General features: G+C 40.5%; 1 protein-coding gene across 1 annotated transcript in view; it reads left to right on the top strand.

Annotated features, from left to right (window-relative positions):
* LOC115156989 (BMP/retinoic acid-inducible neural-specific protein 3-like) overlaps positions 1-12316 on the top strand; it is a 102322-nt gene that overhangs the window by 28648 nt on the left and 61358 nt on the right. Inside the window, exon 2 of the mRNA XM_029704807.1 lies at positions 2975-3302. Within this exon, the coding sequence (XP_029560667.1) occupies positions 3025-3302 (278 nt within the window). The 5' untranslated portion in view covers positions 2975-3024. The remainder of the gene's footprint in view (positions 1-2974; positions 3303-12316) is intronic.

The following is a 12316-nucleotide window of genomic DNA, read 5'->3' as shown; positions in this document are numbered from 1 at the left end:
CAGTTCAAATGAGGAAATCAGTCAATTTAAATAAATTCATTAGGCCCGAATATATGGATATACAGTATGGCCTCACAATGGACCTCAGGATCTCATCATGGTATTTCTGTGCATTCAAATTTACATCGATAAAATGCAATTGTGTTCGTTGTCTGTAGCTTATGCCTGCCCATACCATAACCCCACCGCAACCATGGGGCACTCTGTTCACAACATTGACATTAGCAAACCACTCATCCCATGATGCCATACACATGGTCTGCTATTGTGAGGTCAATTGGACATAGTGCCAAATTCTCTAAAATAATGTTGGAGGCGGCTTATGGTAGAGAAATTAACATAAAAGTATCTGGCAACAGCTCTGGTGGACATTCATGCAGTCAGCATGCCAGATTCCCTCAAAACTTGAGACATCTGCGGCATTGTGTATAGTTTGTTCAATCTTGTTCTATTCTTGGCCCTAAAAGTTTGATTGTGCACTGCATATTCAACACTACAGTAACTCATTAATATAAAAAAAACATAATTTACCCCCCTCTTCAAGCATGTCTAAAGGAAATACATACTGTATAAATTATATATACAGTATATATTATATACAGTGCATTTGGAAAGTATTCAGACCCCTTGACATTTTCCACATTTTGTTACGTTACAGCCTTATTCTAAATTGGATGAAATAATTGTTTCCCTCTCATCAATCTACACACAATACCCCATAATGACAAAGCGAAAAGAGGTTTTAAGAAATTTTTGCAAATGTATTAAAAATAACAAATAGATACCTTATTTACATAAGTATTCAGACCCTTTGCTATGAGACCCAAAATTGAGCTCAGGTACATCCTGTTTCCATTGATCAACCTGGAGATGTTTCTACAACTTGATTGGAGTCCAACTGGTAAATTCAATTGATTGGACATGATTTGGAAAGGCACACACCTGTCTATATAAGGTCCCACAGTTGACAGTGCATGTCAGAGCAAAAACCAAGCCATGAGGTTAAAGGAATTGTCTGTAGAGCTCCGAGACAGGATTGTGTTGAGGCACAGATCTGGGGGAAGGGTACCAAAATAATTCTGGTCCCAAAGAATACAGTGGCCTCCATCATTCTTCAATGGAAGAAGTTTGGAACTACCAAGACTCTTCCCAGAGCTGGCCACCTGGCTAAACTGAGCAATCGGGGGAGAAGGGCCTTGGTCAGGGAGGTAACCAAGAACCCGATGGTCACTCTGACAGAGGTCCAGAGTTCCTCTGTGGAGATGGGACAACCTTCCAGAAGGACAACCATCTCTGTAGCACTCCACCATTCCGGCCTTTATTGTAGAGTGGCCAGACAGAAGCCACTCCTCAGTAAAAGGCACATGACAGCCCGATTGGAGTTTGCCAAAAGGCACCTAAAGGACTCTCAGACCATGAGAAACAAGATTATCTGGTCTGATGAAACCAAGATTGAATTATTTGGCCTGAATGCCAAGTGTCACGTCTGGAGGAAACCTGCCAGCATCCCTGAAGCATGGTGGGGCAGCATCATGCCATAGACATGTTTTTTTTGTTCACCTTCCATCAAGACAACAATCCTATGCACACAGCCAAGACACTGCAGCAGTGGCTTTGGGACATGTGTCTGAATGACCTTGAGTGGCCCAGCCAGAGCACCGACTTGAACCCGATCGAACATCTCTGGAGAGACCTGAAAATAGCTGTGCAGCGACGCTCCTCATCCAACCTGACAGAGCTTAAGAGGATCTGCAGAGAAGAATGGGAGAAACTCCCCAAATACAGGTGTGCTAAGCTTGTAGTGTCATACCCAAGAATACCCGAGGCTGTAATCGCTGCCAAAGGTGCTTCAACAAAGTACTGAGTTTAGGGTCAGAATACTTATGTAAATTGATATTTCAGTTTTTCTTTTTTACACATTTGAAAAAATCTAATAAAAATTGTTTTTTCTTTGTCATTATGGGTTATTGTGTGTAGATTGATCAGGGGGAAAAACATTTTAATCAATTTTAGAATAAGGCTGTAAAGTAACAAAATGTGGAAAAAGTCAAGGGGTCTGAATCTTTTCTCAATGCACTGTATGTTTTATATATTTTTACTATAGCTGCCGACCACAGGAAGACTCAGGAGCCCTCTCAATAAGTGTAAACAGCCTGCTGCTGCCGATCTGCTAATCATCAGATGGGGTAGGAGAGGAGGTAGGGGGCTCATGTGGGTAACTGGGATGCCCTGCCTTGATTGGGTAACTGATTCATAAAAAAAACTTCATAATAAATTCATGTGACTGGTCAATTGTGTGAGTCAGGGGCTGGCTCCATGAGGCAAAAATACATAAATAAAAATAACATTATTTTTTTATTAATATAATTTTGGATCCAACCACAGGAGCCCGCTCTCAATGTTCAAAACACACCAGAGAGCATAATTAAGCCCCAGAGGATAAGTAGTTTATAAAAAATAACCGTGGATTAAGTTTGATCACAAGCACATACAGGTACAGTATCTCCCAAAATTAACGAAACATAAATTGTCTTAAAAGGGTGTTGCAGATCCGCTTCAACAAATCCCTGGGGCCTATGATTTCTTAATCTGGCCCTGGGAGCGCTACCACATAAAATACCACAGTGTGTATTTGATTGAACTGAGGCCTAAAGCAGGTTTATAGCATTCCAAAGCTAGCCGAAGAAAGGCTCTTACAGTATAGTTAGTACAGGCCAACATTGAATGCATCGACCTGGGAGGGAAGTCTAGCCAGTTGTAGTATTAGGTTTTTGGCTCTGAAAAAGAAAGTTACTGCATGTGTGTTTGATTAAATTGATCCCTAAGAGAAGCTCTGACGAAGGCTGTGAGGCTGATACATCAGCTAAAGTATCATAAAGTGATACTGTCAAGAACAGTGTCCAAGTTTTTATTTTCTTTCAAGTTTTCCTCTGAATTGAGCCCAAAAACATGTTGTCTCTCTTTCCCTTTATAGGTCAGGAGGTATTAGTAGAAGAATGCTGGTCCCGGGTGCCAAACAGGAAGATGGTGATGCGTTGGCCGAGTGCTGCAGCTGTTAGATGGTTGCTGTTGATGCTTCTATGGCAGTGGACAGTGCTGGGCCACCTCGGCTGGGTTCTGGCCCTGGCTGAGGGGCAGCAGAGTAAGAACCCCTCACTCACTGCTGCCAGCACTGGACGTCAGAGTGGCGGCCAACTGGATTGGCTGCTGTCCGAGAAGGGACCTTTCCACCGTTGTCCTGAATACACAGAGTTCAAAGAACGCTTCCAGCAAGGTTTCTCCACACGCTATAAGATCTACAGGTGAGAATCTAGAGGCGAGGTGTGTGTGTGTACTGTGCCTTGCAAAAGTATTCACCACCCTTGGCCTTTTTCCTATTTTGTTTCATTACAGCCTGTAATTTAAATGTATTTGTATTTCATGTAATGGACATACACAAAATAGTCCAAATTAGTGAAGTGAAATGAAAAGATTTTAAAAAATTCTAAAAAATAAAAAACTGAAAAGTGGTACATGCATATGTATTCACCCCTTTTGCTATGAAGCCCCTAAATAAGATCTGGTGCAACCAATTACCTTCAGAAGTCACATAATTAGTTAAATAAAGTCCACCTGTGTGCAATCTAGGTGTCACATGATCTGTCACATGATCTCAGTATATATACACCTGTTCTGAAAGGCCCCAGAGTCTACTGTGCCACAGCTTTCTTTGAATGATATGTACTGTACTGCACTGTGATTGTCCATGCTGCACTGTACTCTGATGAACCATACCATACCAAGCAAGAGACAAAAAGCACTTCCATATCCCATCCATGTATTTTTCAACATCTCTATCTTTTCAAAAGCATTATAATTATTCTAAATGTAATATCAAATGTGATGTGCTGGATCTGATATACCTGCATTTAAAATGGTAATTTCCTCAGCTTGGAATATATTTGTACTCTGACCCTTTCCTGTCCCTCACTTTCCTCCATCACACATCCAGGCCAATTTTATTTTATTGCTCCATGCTCTCTCCATGGTGCTACTGTACATTCACCTCAGTCAAATTATAGCTCCAGATTAGTGGGGGCATTTTTTCCTGCTGTGCTGCTAATGCTACTTGACTGTGGGCATGTTGAAAGATGTATCGCCCTACAAGGTGGATTTCTTTACCGACAGATCTGACTTTCATCTCTTGGAAAACAATGAATTCAGAAATCTGCTTGATTTTTCTTCTTGTCCAACTTGAAACGATAGGTTTCATTGCAGATGCACAGAGTATGGCTAGACAGGATAGGTGTAGCTTTCTGACAGAAGTGGGACACATCACAACATGCCCTGGGACAGTGTCAAAAATGACTAAGACAAGGAACTTGAATGCAGATTCTTACAGATAGTTATCTTTTCAGGGGAGACATGAGTCATCCATTTATGCAATTGCAATATTGCTTAAGTTTTCTAAATGTATCTGTTAGATCTTTATTTTCCCCCTGCAATCCGTGTTTGAATGAATCCCTGCTAGTTGTTCTACTCTATCTCAGGCTGTGTAATAAATATCACTCAGTCTGTGTATAGGGGCCATTAACCATGCTTAGGCTTTTAGCAAGCCTCAGTGCTGCATTATGAGTGTATCTACTCTGTCGGTCAAGTTTGGCCTCTTTCTCTGCCTCCTCTGCCCCACATGTAGCTGACATTGGCCAACTCCAATGTCAGCATGGGAAGAGCAGCTGGGCAGAAAAGGGCCTGCAGATCTGTGATGGAATCAGGCAGAGAGCACAGACAGCACTGTTTGAAAGGTTGCCGAGCAGGCAAATTGCGTGGTGTGCATGTGCGTGTGTGCAATATTGTCCGACCAACACCTCAGCCGTCAATGGACATAAATGAGGCTTCCCCCAATTGTGCTGCCAAGGCCTTTTGATATGTTCACTGATCTTTTTAAAGGACACCCAGGGAGAAAGTAGGTGTGCAAGTCTGCACATTACAAATAGGGAACACCAACTGGGTTATATAGAGGAAGGCTGATGTTCCCCCTCTCTGCCTGGTCACAGCTGCCCTACGGGTGGTGCACTGAAAAATTCCTGCTAAAGCAAACTCAGTCATCCTTGCTGTTACTTTCTGGAGTGAAGGGGCTTTGTCCTATTTGAATAGCAAGCCTGATATGTTCTGTCATTTTTTATGTTTCCTGAGTTCAAGTGTTGTGCAGGGAGAATCCGATTCTGTAAGTGCCATTGACATGATAACTACACAGCATGTATTTACTATGCCTGTGAAATATGTAAAGATATGTGATTTTAGTTTCGAAGAGCCCCCATGCCTATGAATAAATTGAATGTGAGGGTCACAGGGCCAAGGATGCTTAAATTCCCTGCAGAATCTAGCAATGGTGATTGTCAAAGAAAGAGCTGCTGCTACTGCTGGCTATGGTCTTGCCAGTTTTCTCTAACGGACGAGGTTTGCAACTTAATAGATATCCTATTGAAATAATGGTTACATGAATAGATAAAACGCAATTTAATGTGGTTTGTAAAAAATGTACAACTTTAAAACAAGATAGCAAAGCAGCACGTCTTGCAGATTGGGGAATCTCTTCTTTCATAGGCCTTCATTTGGTGAGAGGAAATAGGAAAGAACGGGAAGGATGTTTACATTATCCAGACAGGAAGATACTTATATAAAGCTGGCTCTCCCAGGAGGTGTTATGGGATGATAGATGCGTTCCCTTAGGATACATTACTGCTGGCTCATTGTGCTTTTGAGCCATGTGAGGTGGCAGCACTCACAGCCTATAGGGACTCCGCTGAGCGCATCCAGGGCCCTACGGCTCTCGTAACATGGTAACAGCTCATCCTGGAGGCAACAAGAACTGCCAAGACAATAAAACAAGTAATGAAACATGGTCACTCACAAATTATTACGTTAGGAGGTACAATGCTGATGCAGAAATCTGGAGACTTTATAATGAGGTTGAGAATTTTCAAAATAATGGAAGATGATTAATAAGTGAACCTTGTCTGGCAACGTTGGATTTTCCAGGCCCTGAAATGTGAATTGTGAGATATTGGTGTAGGGTTCTGAGGCGCTCCGGCTTTGTGTAGATGACTTGATGTAATTGACCACCTCGCTCACTCCGCATACAACTAACCACAATAACATTTCACATTCTGTATTAAACTGATGTTTGTCTTCAAGTGTATGGGTTTTGTTGACCAGTGTTTCTTTTTGGTATTGAACGTGTGATTGTCATTTTATATTGGCATAGTGACTGTCGTTGTAATCTTTCTTTTAAAAATCATGGGTAAAGCTTTCAAAATACAATAAAGGCCTTCAGTATGAAGACTACCTCAGCTTATTTAAAGAAAGACACTTTCAGAAAAGCTCACATCAGTTGTTTAATTCATGTTCAATAAAGGGACTGTTAGTTTCAGGGTCAATATAAAAACATTAACTAGAAATTAAAGAGAGAAGCTGCATGTCTCACATCAGGTTAGACATAATGCTATGAGACGGGAGGGACATTTATCAGCCATTCTCATTTAATTTTCCTGAAGTTAATTATTGACAGAATTAGCTCTCCCTCTGTATATCAAGTGTGGCTAAAACAGATTCTAAATCTGAAGTATGTCCATGATATATGATTACTTTGTCAGAGGGAAATAATTATTTGTTGCTTTGATTTTCTAGCTTTTTATTCTATTTTACTCTATTTCTCAACATTTAACACAGTTGAGAAATCTAATTACTCTGTTGAAGGCTGTGACTCCCCATGTACAATTAACAAGATTCATTTAATTCTAATGGAGAATCAGAATGTGCTATTCATCTTGTTGGGAAAATAACTACTCTGAGCCGTTGGTTCACTTGCACAATACATTATCCCATTTAATATAACTGTTCCAGTAACTGACATTTTTTTGAGTTCTACTTTGTCCTTTAACATAATTATTCCTCATTCAGCTGGACAATTTAAATTCTCTGAGAGGAAATGTTGAACTGATTCAAATTTGAGAGAAAGTGTTGCAAGCATACATATTCTGCTAAGCATAAACATTCTAGGAGAATGCGTTATATCAGCACAACAGAAGAAAGGGAAGAGACACTAATTGCCTCTTGCCCTTTTAGCTCTAAAATCTCAGAAGAGATTACTCCTATTGTTTATACATGTGCTATTTTAGAAATGTACTTTGAAAAAGTCTATCTCGGCATTCCAAATATTTCTATTGCAACACAATAGTACTTTTGTCCAGCAGACCAGCCCTGAAAAATTGCGAGAATCAATATAAAACATTTACTTGAAAAGTTTTCCAAGAAATTGCTACAATACTTCACAAAAACACATTGACTTGAAAGACTGCCTCCTCAGTGGATGAGGGCCAAATATGAATAAGATGGAAACCTAGTTTTCAGCTTTCAGAGGAAATGGGGCAGATCAGCCATTCCCCTTTTGCTTCTCAAAATAGCACACAGAAATCGAACACAGAAAGAGAGGCATTCAACACCTTGATCATATCAAGGGTTCATATAGAGGTTGACCTACTGATCATGGCATGTAGGCATGTGTTAGAGATGCCATCTGATCTGAAATCCTGAAGCTGTGGTCTTGGACTGATTCATGTAAATGTCAGAAGTTTGATTTCGAAAATTGATCTTATTTTAATTTTGGCTTCTCAAACTAACTCAGACATTTTGTGTAATTGGTTAATCAAATCTCCCCATTCTTGCTCAATTTTGCATGCCTTCTCAAACAGCTACAACTGTATATGCATTTGCACATCAAGTCTTCGCTTGAGTTGGGCTCCCCGATAGAACAACTGTTGAACATCTGAGCTTGTGGTTGTTTGTGGGGGAACGGTGCGGAGAGTATGTGTATGTATCCCACCTGTTGCTATGGGGTAATGATGTTAGGGACAGTATAGGATGAATCACAATAATTGTTTCCCAAAATATGAATTGCTTGCAAAGACATTTTATTTTTGTAATGCCAGTCCTGGTTATAGGTAACAGTAAAAATCAAATATGAAGAGCTTACATTATTATGCATATTATTAGTTAATTGTATAAATAAATTAAGATACCCAAGATTTTATCATATACATACATACATACATACATACATACATACATACATACATACATACATACATACATACATACATACATACATACAGACAGTGGGGGAAAAAAGTATTTGACCCCCTGCTGATTTTGTACGTTTGCCCACTGACAAAGAAAGGATCAGTCTATCATTTTAATGGTAGATTTATTTGAACAGTGAGAGACAGAATAACAACAAAAATATCCAGAAAAACGCATGCCAGAAATGTTATAAATTGATTTGCATTTTAATGAGGGAAATAAGTATTTGACCCCCTCTCAATCAGGAAAGATTTCTGGCTCCCAGGTGTCTTTTATACAGGTAACGAGCTGAGATTAGGAGCACACTCTTAAAGGGAGTGCTCCTAACCGCAGCTTGTTACCTGTAAAAAAGACACCTGTCCACAGAAGCAATCAATCAATCAGATTCCAAACTCTCCACCATGGCCAAGACCAAAGAGCTCTCCAAGGATGTCAGGGACAAGATTGTAGACCTACACAAGGCTGGAATGGGCTACAAGACCATCGCCAAGCAGCTTGGTGAGAAGGTGACAACATTTGGTGCGATTATTCGCAAATGGAAGAAACACAAAAGAACTGTCAATATCCCTCGGCCTGGGGCTCCATGCAAGATCTCACCTCGTGGAGTTGCAATGATCATGAGAACGGTGAGGAATCAGCCCAGAACTACACGGGAGGATCTTGTCAATGATCTCCAGGTAGCTGGGACCAAATTCACCAAGAAAACAATTGGTAATACACTACGCCGTGAAGAACTGAAATCCTGCAGCACCCGCAAGGTCCCCCTGCTCAAGAATACATATACATGCCCGTCTGAAGTTTGCTAATGAACATCTGAATGACTCAGAGGACAACTGGTGAAAGTGTTGTGGTCAGATGAGACCAAAATGGAGCTCTTTGACATCAACTCAACTCGCCGTGTTTGGAGGAGGAGGAATGCTGCCTATGACCCCAAGAACACCATCTCCACCGTCAAACATGGAGGTGGAAACATTATGCTTTGGGGGTGTTTCTCTGCTAAGGGGACAGGACAACTTCACCGCATCAAAGGGACGATGGACGGGGCAATGTACCATCAAATCTTGGGTGAGAACCTCCTTCCCTCAGCCAGGGCATTGAAAATGGGTCGTGGATGGGTATTCCAGCATGACAATGACCCAAAACACAGGCAACAAAGGAGTGGCTCAAGAAGAAGCACATTAAGGTCCTGGAGTGGCCTAGCCAGTCTCCAGACCTTAATTCCATAGAAAATCTGTGGAGGGAGCTGAAGGTTCGAGTTGCCAAACGTCAGCCTTGAAACCTTAATGACTTGGAGAAGATCTGCAAAGAGGAGTGGGACAAAAATCCCTCCTGAGATGTGTGCAAACCTGGTGGCCAACTACAAGAAACGTCTGACCTCTGTGATTGCCAACAAGGGTTTTGCCACCAAGTACTAAGTCATGTTTTGCAGAGGGGTCAAATACTTATTTCCCTCATTAAAATGTAAATCATTTTATAACATTTTTGACATGCGTTTTTCTGGATTTTTTTGTTGTTATTCTGTCTCTCACTGTTCAAATAAACCTACTATTAAAATTATAGACTGATCATTTCTTTGTAAGTGGGCAAACGTACAAAATCAGCAGGGGATCAAATACTTTTTTCCCTCACCGTATATATATATATATATATTTAAATAACTGTATACAATGCAATCGAGGTGAGGGCATTGGAAATGCTTTTGGCTGTTAATCTTTTTCTGTTCTGTAGGTGGCACTGTGTGCTCTTTTTAAGAGATGGGTCCCAATCTCTCAAAGGCCCTAGGGCCGAGGTGAACAGGGTGGTCTGCCAGTCACTGGGACGGCAATCCAACTTAGGGTGGGGGAGGTTTTAGCAGGTGGAATATTGGAGAACACTTGGAGGTTTACTAAGTAGCAGTGCAAATATCATGGTACAGCTATATGGACACTCAATCATCATGGTACAATTTAAGTTTAAGTTTACAAACATTATGATAAATTGAATTTAAACGTATATCTCATTATGGTAAATTGTAAAATAAGTATAGCCAGTTATAATTGTAATGGCTTAGCAGATAATAAGAAAAGATGATCAGTATTTACCTGGCTAAAAGTGAAGGAATATAATATCTATTGTTTACAGGAAAATCATTAAACAATTTTAGATGAAGTTGTGTGGAAAAAGGACTGGGGTTGCGAAATATAGTTCTCCCATGGGCAAAGAAACTCAAAAGGGGTGAGGATATTAATTAACAAGAATTTTGTTCCAAATGTGCAAATTGTCCAAACAGATCCGCAAGGTAGATGGATTCCTTTAAATATGTTATTGGACCACAAACAGATTTGGCTTATTAATCTACACGGTCCAAATAATGATGATCCATGCTTCTTTGAAAATATACACTACCGTTCAAAAGTTTGTGGTCACTTAGAAATGTCCTTGTTTTTGAAAGAAACATTTTTTTTGTCCATTAAAATAACATCAAATTGATCAGAAATACAGTGTATACATTGTTAATGTTGTAAATGACTATTGTAGCTGGAAATAGCTGATTGTTTTAAGAATATCTACAAAGGTGTACAGACGCCATTATCAGCAGCCATCACTCCTGTGTTCCAATGGCACGTTGTGTTAGCTAATCCAAGTTTATCATTTTAAAGGCAAATTGAACATTAGAAAACCCTTTTGCAATTATCTTAGCACAGCTGAAAACTGTTGTCCAAATTAAAAAAGCAATACAACTGTCCTTCTTTAGACTAGTTGAGTATCTGGAGCATCAGCATTTGCGGGTTCGATTACATGCTCAAAATGGCCAGAAACAAATAACTTTCTTCTGAAACTCATCAGTCTATTCTTGTTCTGGGAAATAAAGGCTATTCCATGTGAGAAAATGCCAAGAAACTGAAGATCTCATACAATGCTGTGTGCTACTCCTTTCACAGAACAGAGCAAACTGGCGCTAACCAGAATAGAAAGAGAAGTGGGAGGCCCCGGTGCACAACTGAGCAAGAGGACAAGTACATTAGAGTGTCTAGTTTGAGAAACACATGCCTCACAAGTCCTCAACTGGCAACTTCATTAAATAGTACCCGCAAAACACCAGTCTCAACGTCAACAGTGAAGAGGCGACTCCGGAATTCTGGCCTTCTAGGCAGAGTTCCTCTGTCCAGTGTCTGTGTTCTTTTTCCCCATTTTAATCTTTTCTTTTTATTGGTCTGAGAAATGGCTTTTTCTTTGCAACTCTGCCTAGAATGCCTGGACACACTATATGAAGAGGTTGATTATTTTTTATTAAAAAAAATATTTCACCTTTATTTAACCAGGCAGGCCAGTTGAGAACAAATTCTCATTTACAACTGCAACCTGGCCAAAATAGAGCAAAGCAGTGTGACACAAACAACACAGAGTTACACATGGGATAAACAAACATACAGTCAATAACACAATAGAAAAATCTATATACATTGTGTGCAAATGTAGTAAGATTAGGGAGGTAAGGCAATAAATAGGCCATAGTGGCAAAAAATGACAATTTAGCAATTAAACACTGGAGTGATAGATGTGCAGAAGATGAATGTGCAAGTAGAGATACTGGGGCGCAAAGGAACAAAAAAATCAATAACAACATGGGGATGAGGGAGTTGGATGGGCTATTTACAGATGGGCTATGTACAGGTGCAGCAATCGGTAAGATGCTCTGACAGCTGATGCTAAAGTTAGTGAGGGAGATATAAGTCTCCAGCTTGGCAGCAGAGAACTGGAAGGAAAGGCGGCCAAATAGGAGTTGGCTTTGGGGGTGGGTGGAGCGCGTGCTACGGGTGGGTGCTGCTATGTTGACCAGTGAGCTGAGATAAGGTGGGGTTTTACCTAGCAAAGACTTATAGATTACTTGGAGCCAGTGGGTTTGGCAACGAATATGAAGCGAGGGCCAGCCAACGAGAGCATAAAGGTCGCAGTGGTGGGTAGTATATAGGGCTTTGGTGACAAAACAGATGGCACTGTGATTGACTACATCCAATTTGCCGAGTAGAGTGTTGGAGGCTATTTTGTAAATGACATCGCTGAAGTCAAGGATTGGTAGGATAGTCACTTTTACGAGGGTATGTTTGGCAGCATGAGTGAAGGATGCTTTGTTGCGAAATAGGAAGCCGATTCTAGATTTAATTTTGGATTGGAGATGCTTAATGTGAGTCTGGAAGGAGAGTTTACGGTCTAA

Source organism: Salmo trutta, chromosome 21, assembly GCF_901001165.1.
Source record: "Salmo trutta chromosome 21, fSalTru1.1, whole genome shotgun sequence".
In the NCBI taxonomy this organism is placed as follows: Eukaryota; Metazoa; Chordata; class Actinopteri; order Salmoniformes; family Salmonidae; genus Salmo; species Salmo trutta.
The sequence above is the reverse complement of the archived record's forward strand: the minus strand, read 5'-3'. Positions and strand labels throughout refer to the sequence as shown.